At 54.8% G+C, this 11759-nt stretch overlaps 1 protein-coding gene across 1 annotated transcript; it reads right to left on the reverse strand.

Moving 5' to 3' along the window:
• GIPR (gastric inhibitory polypeptide receptor) lies at positions 1 to 9963 on the reverse strand (the record flags this gene model as incomplete). Its single annotated transcript, XM_080704265.1, is given in 15 exon segments — positions 1 to 204; positions 279 to 320; positions 1748 to 1886; positions 1975 to 2063; positions 2067 to 2105; positions 2108 to 2175; positions 2178 to 2257; positions 2547 to 2607; positions 2812 to 2971; positions 5166 to 5310; positions 5504 to 5607; positions 7532 to 7635; positions 8543 to 8650; positions 9149 to 9248; positions 9886 to 9963. Coding segments are annotated over 15 exon segments (1521 nt in total).
• Positions 9964 to 11759: the final 1796 nt, after the last annotated feature.

The raw sequence follows: 11759 nt of genomic DNA on the forward strand, positions 1-11759 counted from the left end.
CTAGCAGTAACTTTCCAAGACCTGGCTGGCCTCGTCCCCTGGCCCTGGCAGCATCCTTGAGGACAAGGCGCTGGGGATGGGGACCTCTCCGGCGCCAGAGCCCGAGGGCAGGGTCCGGGAGGCGCGCTCAGGGAGCTGTCGCCGCTCCTGGAGGCTGCGGTGCAGGCGGCAGTGGTGCCAGCCCCTGCGGATCTCCGACTGCACCTGCCGAGACAGCTGCTCAGACGCGGCGCGTTCCCGCCGCTGCCGCCAGGGGGCGTGGGCGGGCCTCTCCCTACCTCTTTGTTGATGAAGCAGTAGAGGACGCTGACCAGGAAACCCTAAGAGAAAGAGTATTGCACAGTATTGTAACCGCCCACTTAATGAACTGAACCCTGGTCCAGTGGCTGTCACCACCCAGGTGCTAGCCTTTCGTGGTCGCGGCTTACTGTCCCAGGCCCCTCCCGCAGTCCTAGCCTGCTTGCTGAACCATAGCATAGGGGTTAGGCACAGGGGATCCGGAGGTACACGGCCTGGATGTGAAGACCCCCTCCCTAGTCTCCCTACTGTCTACGCTTTGAGCGAGCTGCTCAGTACCCGTGCCTTGGTCTCCTCATCTACAAATTGGAGCTTCCAGTGGCGGGTGTGATTTTTTGCATCTGAGCTACACCTCCAGCCCTTTTTAAAAAATTTATTTGCATTGAAACAGGGTCTCACTAGGTTGCTGAGTCTCACTATTTGCTGAGGCTGTCCTCGAACCTCCTATCTCAGCCTCCTAAGTACTGAGTTTACAGGTGTGTACCACCATGCCCCGCTCCTGGTAGATAATTTACAAATAGTTCATACTTCTACGAATGTATACATGTTCTACATCTGAATTTAAATAAGTATAAAATGTGTCTGGAGGTATAGCTCAGTGATAGAACAGATACTGAACAGTGAGGCCCTGCTTCAATTCCCAGCACCAACAATAAACACAATAAAACATTTCTAAGTTGGGTGTGGTGGCTCATACCTGTAATTCCAGCACTTGGGAGGCTGAAACAGGAGGATGACGGGTTCGTGGCCAGTCTCAGCAACTGAGCCAGAAACTCTGCAACCTTAGGCGTGTGTGTGTGTGTGTGTGTGTGTGTGTGTGTGTGTGTGTGTGACTGGGGATTGAACTGAGGAGCATTCTACCTCTGAGCTATACCGCTCAGCCCAATTTGTTTTGTTTTGTTTTGAAATAGGGTCTCGCTAAGTTATGGACTTTCTCAGCAACTTAGAAAGCCAAAAAGCGGGGTGGGGTGGCTTGGGAGAATAGCTCAAAGGTAGAACGCCCCTGGGTTCAATCCTCAGTACTAAAAAAAAAAAAAAAAAAATGTTGAATCATGTGAGATGAGACTGGCATTGACCTCACTTTGGAGACTCAAAGATGCAGTCTTTAATGACGTGAAGCACGTAGGGATTAGGGTAAAGGAAGCAGCGGCCCCCAGTCTGGAGTGAACACCTGCAATCCTGCACGGTCGGCATTTCAGTAGCACCTCATTTCCTCAGCTGAGGGGGCCCGCCCTCGCTCCCCACCACAGGTCTCCTAACGTGGTCCCCGCTGCTCCCCCAGGCCGGGGCAGCCCCAGCCCAGTGTTTTCTGTTTTCTGCACTAATGAATGAAGGAACACAATCCCGCGTCACTGGCACCGCTCGGCGCCGGAGCCAGAGATGACTGTGGCCCTCCCTGCCCTGGGGAAGAGCGCTCGCTGTTAGCGCCGCCTCACGGCTGCCCGAGCACCTGGAAGGAGCTGAGGAAGATCTCGAAGCCCAGCTTGGCCAAGCGCAGGGCGCCCCGGGCCTGTTCCTCCGTCACGGGAGCAAACACCACCTCGTGGACGCCCAGCAGGGGCACCAGCGTCAGCGTGGAGCGAGCCAGCCTGGGGGGAGAGGGCGGCGGTGGCCCCGGTGCCTCCATCTTGCACCTCGTTCCCTCTCGCAGCCTCCATCCCGCGCCCACCCTCTCACCTCAGTCGGTAGTCAGGGCAGCGCATCTGCCGCGTCCTCAGCTTGGACAAAAGGATGCCAAGGATGCGGATAAAGATGAGGAAGTTAATCTACGAGGAGAAAGAGGCTGAGCCAGACACGAGCCCATTCTGGGGGGGCAGGCAGGCAGGGCGCCCCGCTTCCTAGAATGGGAAATCCCCGAGGACGGCCTGGAAGATGCGGGACCGGCCATACCAAGATGGTTATGAGGATGGGGGTGCGTATGATCCACCAAATGGCCTTGACATCGTTCCGCTCCCAGCACCTGGGGATGCAGGGGAGAACTAAGACAAAGAAAACCCCTAGATTCGTGAGATCGGGAAGGTTCACTCGCCGGGCCCTGCCTGCCTTCTTTAAGGTATCCATCTAAGCCCCGCCCATTCCCATCAAGGCCCCGCCCACTCCCTTTGGGTCCTAAGTCCTTTCCTAACGCGCCTTTCCTTTAGGCCCCGCCCACACGGCCCCAAGCCCCCCGCCGACCGCGACCACTCCCCGCCCGCCTCCCTCAAGGCCCCGCCCACCTCCCCGGCCCTTCCCCCGCCCCTGCAACTCACTGCGTGTTCTCGTACAGGTACCTGACGATCACCCAGGGAATGACGAAAAGCGCGGGGGCCCCTGTGCAGACCCCGACCCCCGCCCCCCACCCGGCCGCAGCTGTCAGCGCGCGCACTGGCCCGGCCAGGCCCAAGACCCGCGGAATTCCTCAGCCGGGCAGGGGGCGAGCCCGGAGAGGGAGGAGACCCCCCCTGAGGTGGACAGCTGGGCGGTGGGGGCGGCCGAGGCGCGCTGGGCTGGGCGGGGAACGGAGTCGGGGCTCACCCCAGCCGAGGAGCAGGTAGCCGCGGAAGTGGCCCTCCTCCGAGCCTCCCACGAGCACCAAGAGCCGGTGCAGGTAGACGCCCTCCACCAGCAGCCACGTGTAGTTGGCACCCACGCAGTACTGGGTCACCGTCTGGGCCGTGCGGCAGGCGGCCAGGGCCTACGGAGCGGCCAGGCAGGGCCAGGGACGGTCAGGGCAGCTGAGGTTCCCAAGCCTTCCATTTGGTCCTCTTTCCCTATCTCAGGACTGGCGATTGAATCCGAGGGCGTTCTACTCCTGAGCTACACCCCCAGACCTATTTTATTTTATTTTGAAATAAGGCCTCCCTCACTACGTTGTGGAGGGCCTCGCCACTGAGGCTGGCCGCACACCTGCAATCGTCCCGTCTCAGCCTCCAGCCCCCATCTCTTGCCATCCGGTGTTTTCCTACTCTGTGTCCCCAGTGGGTGGCAGCTATGATTGGGTTCTCTCTATTCTCTCCCCCTATACGGACTCTCAGTCTGACTCTCTAACAATTGGTATTTTCTATTTTGTTATCAGAGCCCCTCAATATCTGGCCGCTGAAGCCGGGCGTGGTGGCACAGGCTTGTAATCCCAGCATTCGGGAGGCTGAGATCAGAGGATCACGCTTAGCAGACAGCCTCAGCTTCTTAGTGAGGCCCTCTGCAACTCAGTGAGACCCTGTTTCAAAATAAAGAATAAAAAACAGGGCAGGGAATGCAGCTCAGAGGTCGAATGTCCCTGGGTTCCATCCCCAGACCCCCCAAAATAAATAAATAAATAAAATAAAATAAAATCTGGCCTCTTGACACCTGAACTCCTTTTTTGGGTTTGGTACTGGGAATGGAACCCCAGGGGCACCCTACTTCTGAGTTACACCCTCATATTTATTTATTTATTTATTTATTTATTTATTTATATTTTTTGCAGGTCAGGGATGGAACCCAGGGGCATTTTTTTGTTTTGTTTTTTTGGGGGGTGATACTGGAGTTCCTGGAAACCCTCCGGGCTACACTCCTGGACACCTATATTTTATATTTTTATTTGGAAACAGGTCTCTTAAACTGGCTTTGAATCTGTGTGATCCTCCTGTCTCCACCTCCCAAGCACGAGGATCACAAGCCTTGCGCCACCACACCCGGCCCCAGGGGCATTTGACCTCCGAGCTACACCCCCCCACCGGCCCCATTTTTTATTCTTTATTTTGAAACCGGGTCTCACTGAGTTGCAAAGGGCCTCACTAAGTAGCTGAGGCTGTCCGTGAACCGCGATCCTCTAGTATCAGCCTCCCAAATGCTGGGATTACAAGTGTGCGCCACCACGCCGGGCTTATCACCCTCATCTTTATTTTATATTTGACACAAAGGGTAATATTCAGTTGCTGAGAGTCCCACTAAGTTGCTGACTTTGAACCTGCGATCCAGGCATGCAGCCACCATGCACAGCCTCACCCTAGTTTGTTTTGCTTTGTTTCTGGTACCAGGGATTGAACCCAGGATCTACACCCCCAGACCTATTTTTTTTTTAAAACAAGGTCTCACTAAGTTGCTGGGGCTGGTTTAGAACCTGTGATCTTCCTATCTCAGCCTCCCAAGTACTGGGATTACAGGCATGCACCACCATACCCAATTTCCCCCCCAGCCCTTTTTAAATTTTGTCCTGAAACAGGGTCTTACTAGGTTACTGAGAATTTCCTAATTGCTGATACTATCCTCCAACTTGAGATCCTCCTGTCTCAGCCTCCCAAACACTGGGATTACAGGTGTATACTATTTTATTTTTTGAAACAGGATCTCACTAAATTGCAGAGGGCTTAAGTTGTTGATGCTGGCCACAAACCTTCCATCCTCCTCTCTCAACCTCTTAAGTACTGGGATCACAGGCACATGCCACCAGGCCCCCACTCCTTATCCTCCACAGTCAATTAGCATGGCCCAACTTGTCCACCTCTGCTCTCAGCATCTAGTCTCCCCTCCCTGTTTCCCAGTAACAGATTGGTACTTTCAACCTCCCCCCCCACACACACACACACAACCAGTTAGTTTCTTCCACCCTGGTCCAGCTCACTTCCAGAAGATGGATTCATTCATTGGTGGAAAAATCCATTGATAGGCGAGACAATTGGGGGTGGGGGGGTGGGGGTAAAGGGAATGGAAGATTAAATAAAGGAGGTAAGAGACAGGAGACTTCGATTATAGGAGGATGGGTTGGGAAGGTCCGTCTCCAGATGTGTTTGGAGGGGTCAAGAGAAGAAACTGTCTGATAGCATAAGAGGTAGTAAGTGGATGGGGAACTTCCTGGCCCACAAGAGGAGGCAGATTCCCATTTGCAGGAACGGGAAGATGATGCGTACCTGGTTCCACAGTGTAGGAGCCTGGTCCCCAGGGTAGGGGCCGGGTGGAGGTAGCAGACGGTCTCGGGTAAGGATTGCAGCCGCCCGCAGAATGAAGGACACGAACAGGTTGATGTGAATGTAGTTACGAGTGCAGCGCAGCCGCCTAGGGGATGCAAGACGCTGCAGGGAACAACTGGAGAGCTCTCCTCAGCCGGGGGGGAGAGTCCCGTTAACCACCCCCAGCCCTTCCCCTCCGGCCTCAGCCGATGTCTGCAGCTGGTAGAGCCCGGCCACACTCATCTTACCGGGCCAGCCGAAGCACACGTGCCTGCCACCAGTCAGCAGCGGGGACCCACCTGAAGAAACTCAAGATGAGCAGGGCGAGCAGCAGGGTGGCCAGGGACAGGGAGTAGCCGATGGTGTACACGACCTGCAGCCGCTCCAAGATGAGCCTCTGGTCCTGGTGGGGCGGGGGGTGTGGAGGGTGTGGGGGTGTGGGGTGAGAACAGGGTATGACCCTCCCCTCTGGCCCAGAAAGGGGCTGCCCAGTCCTCTAATTTTACTTTTGAGAACATTATTCTGTCCTCTTTGTTCCTGCCCCTCTTTATATTATTTGTTTTTTTAGGTGAGTGTGTGTGTGGGGGGGGAGAACTGGGGATTGAACCTCAGAATGTTCTAACTTTGAGCTATACCCCCAACCCATTTATTTATTTATTTATTTATTTATTTATTTATTTATTTATGTGTGTACCCAAGGGCTTTCTATCTCTGGGCTATACTCTCAGAACTATTTTTTTATTTTTTTATTTTTATTTTTTTTGCGGGTCTGGGAGAGAAAAACAGGCTTGACATGCTGAGAGACACCGAGATTCCTCACCACATGATTTGAGCACCTAGTTTTTGTTGGTTTGTTTTTGTTTTGTTTTTTGGTACTGGGGATTGAACCCAGAGAGTTTTACCTCCAAGCTACATCCCAACCCTATTTAATTTTTTAAAATTTGAAACAGGGTGCCGCTAGATCGCTCAAAGTCTCACTAAATTGCTGAGGCTACCCTCAATCCTGCAATCCTTCGGTCTCAGCCTCTCAAGTACTGGGATTACAGGCCTGCGTTACCACACTCAGTTTAGTACCTACATCTTGCTATACCTGAAGCTACTGCCTTATACTCTGCTTTTCATTTTTTTTTTTCTTTTTCTTTTCTTTTTCTTTTTTTTTTTTTCTGGTGGTACTAGGGGTGGAACACAGAGGCTTTCTACCTCCGGGCTATGCTCCCAGACCTTTTTTACATTTTATTTGGAAACAGGGTCTCACTAAGTTGCTGAGGGCCTCACTCAGTAGCTGAGGCTGGCTTTGAACCTGTGCGGTCCTCCTGTCTCAGCCTCCCAAGTGCGGGGATTACAAGCGTGCGCCACCACGCCCGGCTATACTTTGCTTTTCAATCACAGATGCCAAAATGTATTTATTTATTTATTTATTTATTGTCCTTTTAGCAAGTCTGAGTTGGATTTCTATTACTTGCAATCCAGAATCTTTTTTTTTTTTTTTTTTTTTTTTTGGTGGTACTGGGGCTCCTGGAAGCCCTTCTTCCTCCGGGCTACACTCCCAGACCTATTTTATATTTTGAAACAGGGTCTCTTAAACCAGCGCGGCTGGCTTGGAACCTGCGCAATCCTCCTGTCTCTGCCTCCCAAGCGCGGGGAATTACAAGCGTGCGCCACCACGCCTGGCAATCCAGAATCTTGAAGAGTACAAGGGCTGCTGCAGTTTCTGCTGGAGGCTGCGGCCAGTTCACCTCTCCCTACCCATCCTAACCAGAATCCCTTGTCCTTGTCACCTGAATTTTTTTTTTTTCCTGTAGGTCTGGGGATGTAACCCGGGGGCATTCGACCTCCGAGCTACACCCCCTGCCCTATTTTTTATTCTTTATTTTGAGACAGGGTCTCACTAAGTTGCGGAGGGTCTCACTAAGTAGCTGAGGGTGTCTGGGAACCGTGATCCTCCAGTCTCAGCCTCCCAAATGTTGAGATTACGAGCTTGAGCCACCACACCCAGCTCTGAACTTTGATTTTGGTACTGGGAGTTAAAACCAGAGGCATTCTACCTCCATGCTACATCCCCAGCCCTACATATCTATCTATTCATCTATCATCTATCAATCATCTATCTATTATCTATCTATCATCTATCTATCATCCATCCATCTATCTATCTATCTATCTATCTATCTATCTATCTATCTATCTATCTATCTGAAACAGGTTCTCCCTAGGTTGCGGAGAGTCTTGCTAAACTGCTAAGGCTGCCCTTGAACCTGCAATTTTCCTGTCTCTGCCTCCCAAATACTAGGATTACAGGTGTGTACCATTACACCCGGCCTGCTCACCTGAAAGGCACCGCTTTTCTCTGGATCCTCACACTGAGTGTGGTCCCTCCAAGGTCCCCACTGGCCATCGCTGCCACACTGGCGAAGCACAAAGCCTGCAGCCACTAGGGGGAAATAAGGGAGGAAATCAGAGGTGCACAGAAAGAGAGGGAAGGACAAGACTGTGAGAGGGTCAAAGCGATGATGGTGATAGCAATGATAATAACCCCTTCTATGGCATTCTATGTGTATTAATTAACATGATACTCTTATGAGCTTATCAAAGTGGTCCTTTCATCTAACCCCATTTTACAGATGGGGAATCAAAGCATAAATAATTTAAATAAACTCTGCCTAAGGCTACGTAGCTAGTTAGGCTAGGAAGCTCACTCAGAAAAAAAGAGAGAATGGCAGGGCGCGGTGGCACACGGTTGAAATCCTAGCATTTGGGAGGCTGAGACAGGAAGATCCAGTTTCGTGGACAGCCTCAGCTAAGTAGTGAGGCCCTCTGCAACTCAAACAAACAAACAAAAAAGAATAACAAAAAATAGGGCTGGGGGTGTAGCTCACAGGTACAATGCCCCTGGGCTCCATCCACAGGACAGCAAAAAAAAAAAAAAAAAAAAAAAAAAAAGAGAGGAAATAAGAACCCCCATAATCTTTATTTTTATTTTTTGTGATTCTGGGGATTGAGCCCAGAGGCATTCTACCTCTGAACTATCCCCTCAGCTGTGTCTTTTCTTTTGTTTTGAAACAGGATCTTACTAGATTGCCGAGAGCCCTGCTAGGTTGCTGAGGCTGGTCTTGACCCTGCAACCCTCCCGTCTCAGCCTCCTGAGTACTGGAGTTGCAGCACCTGTACCCCCACGCCCAGCTCCCCGCGGACCTTAGAGTGGTAAGGAGACAGCCAGGGCTAGACACGCCAGAGGCGGCCAGCCCAGCAGGAGGGGCAGGTTCAGCGGGGAGCAGAAGGATGCAGATGGGTTTCCTGGGAGTGGCATCTGGAAAGAAAGGGTCCCAAAAGCACCTCACCGTGGCGGTGCCAGGGCAGGTACCAGGGGCAGGACGCGCGGGCAGTGGCGTTGGGTGCAGCGTAGTCCCAGCAAACATACATGTCAAAGGACCCATTACAGGCCAGGCCTGCGGGCAGACAGAGGAGCCAGCTGCTGAAAAGACCTACCGCGCCTGCCCAGACCAAACCAGGCCCCGCCCATCCGCACCTAGCCCCGCCCGTAGATCATGGCCCCCGCCCCGGGAGACCAGAATCCCCGCCCCCAGCCCTCCAGGCCCCGCCCACCCTCCGAACCCCAGCGGCGCTCCTCCCAGCCAGGGGTCCCAGCCCCTGATTCATCCCATCCCCAGAGGCCCTCCCTCCCCAGGCTCCACCCAAGCCCCGCTCCTCGAGCCAGGCCACGCCCAAGACCCCTCGGTTGGAAGCTTCTTCGCAGGCTTCTGGGGCTTACCAGGCCCCCACCCCACCCAGGAGTAGGGTCCTCCCGTCGAGGGGAGGCCAAGCTCACCCACTTCCCCGCCAATCCCACGTGTCTCCCTTTTCGGGCCCCGCCGCAGACCCCGCCTGCCTGTCAGTCCCACACCGCCCAACCCACCCCTCTCAGCCCCGCGCCCTCCCCGGCACACCTGAGGGCGGCCCCGAGGCCTCCAAGGTCTCCTGGCACTCTCTACGGTACCGCTCCCAGCGCTGGTACAGCTCCCTCGACGTCTGCCCCTCAGAGCCTGACTATGGAAAGAGAGAAGGAAGGACCCCCAGACTGACCCTGGCCTGGCTACTGAGGGCCAGGAACATCTTAGTCTTTGGAGGGGCGGTCGTGTTTTGCCCAGTCTTGGGTGGCCTAGAAACCGCCTTGAAGTCTTTTTTTTTTTTTTTTTTTTTCCACTACTGGGGATGGAACCCAGGGCCATTCTACCTTCGAGCTACACCCCAGCCCTGTTTTTTATTCTTTATTCTGAAACAGGGTCTCACTGAGTTGCAAAGGGCCTCACTAAGTAGCTGAGGCTGTCCGCGAACTGCGATCCTCCTGTCTTGGCCTCCCAAATGCTGGGATTACAAGCGTGCGCCACCACGCCCGGCTCCTTGAAGTCTTGACAGGGGAACGAACGGGTGCCTAGAAGTCGCCAGGAGGTTTGCCGTGGGAGACTGCAAACCTTTAAGAAAATTGAACAGGGGTGTCTGGACCTAATCAGGAGGGTTTGGTGGGGAGGGGGGGGAGAAGGAGGGACTGGAAGTCGATATCAAAACTTAATTCTGAACCAGCGGGGGGGGGGCAGTCTTAAAACTCTCTTTGAGGCAGAGGAAGACTTAAAACCGTCCTCAGACCTCCCTCCAAGCTTTGAACTTGTGTCTCCTGGGTCCTCACCTCCGCCCTCCGGAGCGGCAGTCCCCATAGCCAGAGCAGCAGCAGCAGCAGCACCCTCAGGAGCGGAGAGTGGGGCATCCTGAGGGCGGCGAAGGATGTGGCCACCCGGGGGGCAACTGGGCCTGGAGGGTCCCAGCGTCGAGTCAGCACCTCTGCCCTCCACCCTCGGACTCCAACCCCAGGGCCCGCCCACCTTAAAGATTCCTGCAGAGGCCTGGGAGGGCGAGCCCGGGCAGCCTGCGTGCGAGGACTGAGGGCGGGGCCCAGGGGCGCGAAGTGGGCGGGGCCGGGTCGCAGGTCCGGCGGAGGCGGAGGTGCGTGAGTGATTCCCTGACGCCCCGACTGTTGCTGGGGCAGCCGGGGTGGAAGGGAGGGGTGTTTGCGGAGAGGGCGGTTGCCCTAGAGCTGCGCGGGGCAGAAGCGTCAGTGTCACCCAGAGTCTGGACCTAGAGACTCCGGGGGTCCTGGGGGCCGCCTTGGAGGAGCAAGTAGAAGCTGTCAGCCAAGCTTGGAAAGGAGCCTGAGACGCTCATCCGAGTTCCCACTCTCCCAGCTGGAAAAAAAAGGTGTGGGAACATAGAATCGCAGGTTCGGTTCGAGGACAACCTCAGCAACCTAGCGAGACCCTGTTTCAAAAAATAAAATAGGGCTGGGGGTGTAGCTCGGAAGTGGAATACCTCTGGGTCTAATCCCCAGCACACCCCCCACACACACACACACACAACACACACAGGTTTTCGAATTGCAGATAGGAATCAGACCTTATCAAACTCTCCCTCCCCCCTCCCGTGGGTAGATAAAGCCCAGAATCAATGGGACAGCCCTTTCCCACCATCCAAATACTTAGGGACTAGAGAGGCGTTAGAGCCTGGGCTTATGTCTGCAGGGGCCCAGACACCTGAAAACATCCTCCCTTCTAACCCTCCACACCCACCTGTCCCCAGCCGCCCTAGGCGCTGACAGAGACTCCAGAGACGGAAATACAGAGGCGGAGAGTCAATGACCAAGGAACAGAGACCGAGGAACAGAGAAAGATGTGGGCTGGGGGACAGAGAAGTTAGACGACGTGGAGACACGAAGAATGGGGGGGGGTGGAGAGAGCTAGGGGTGCAGAAATAAAGCAATCTACCGGCTGAACAGAGACCAAGAGACTAAAGGCAGAGAAACCGAGAGACGGGATGAAGACTAGGTACAGAGACAGAACGAGACAAAGGAGCCGACTCGGAAACAGAGAATCCGGGCAGGGGGCGCCGCGAGCGGAGAGATGCGAGGAAGGGGAGTGGGCCGGGGTTGGGGGGCCGTCACCTGTCCCCGCGCGGGTGCTGAGCCCTGCTCGCCGCCCTCGCCGGCGTCTGGTCGAGGTCCCGGCGCCGCAGCCTGGGGCGGGGGCGGGGGCGGGGGCGGGGGCGGGGGAGGCGGAGCGAGGGAGCGCGAGCGCTGGGGCGGGTTGGGGTGCCGCAGGTGGCTTTAGTCCCCAGGCCCCGCAGTGTGCAGTCTCCCACTCTCAGAGCACACCATCCCATCCAACACCCAAGCCAGTCGCAGTGTGTCATACGCTGGAGGGGCACAGTCCTAGAACCTCACACACAGAGGGGCAGAGTGGCCCACACCTGTAATCCCAGTACTTGGGAGGCTGAAACAGGAGGACGGCAGGTTGAGGTCAGCCTCAGTAATTTTTTTTTTTTCTTTTGGCGGTACTGGGGATGGAACCCAGGGGCATTCTACCTCCAAGCTACACCCCCAGCCCTATTTTTTATTCTTTATTTTGAAACAGGGTCTCGCTCACTGAGTTGCAAAGGGCCCAAGTAGCCGAGGCTGTCCACAAACCAAGATCCGTCAGTCTCAGCCTCCCAAATGCTGGGATTACAAGCGTG

The sequence above is a fragment of the Muscardinus avellanarius genome (genome assembly GCF_963383645.1).
Source record: "Muscardinus avellanarius genome assembly, chromosome: 10".
In the NCBI taxonomy this organism is placed as follows: domain Eukaryota; kingdom Metazoa; phylum Chordata; class Mammalia; order Rodentia; family Gliridae; genus Muscardinus; species Muscardinus avellanarius.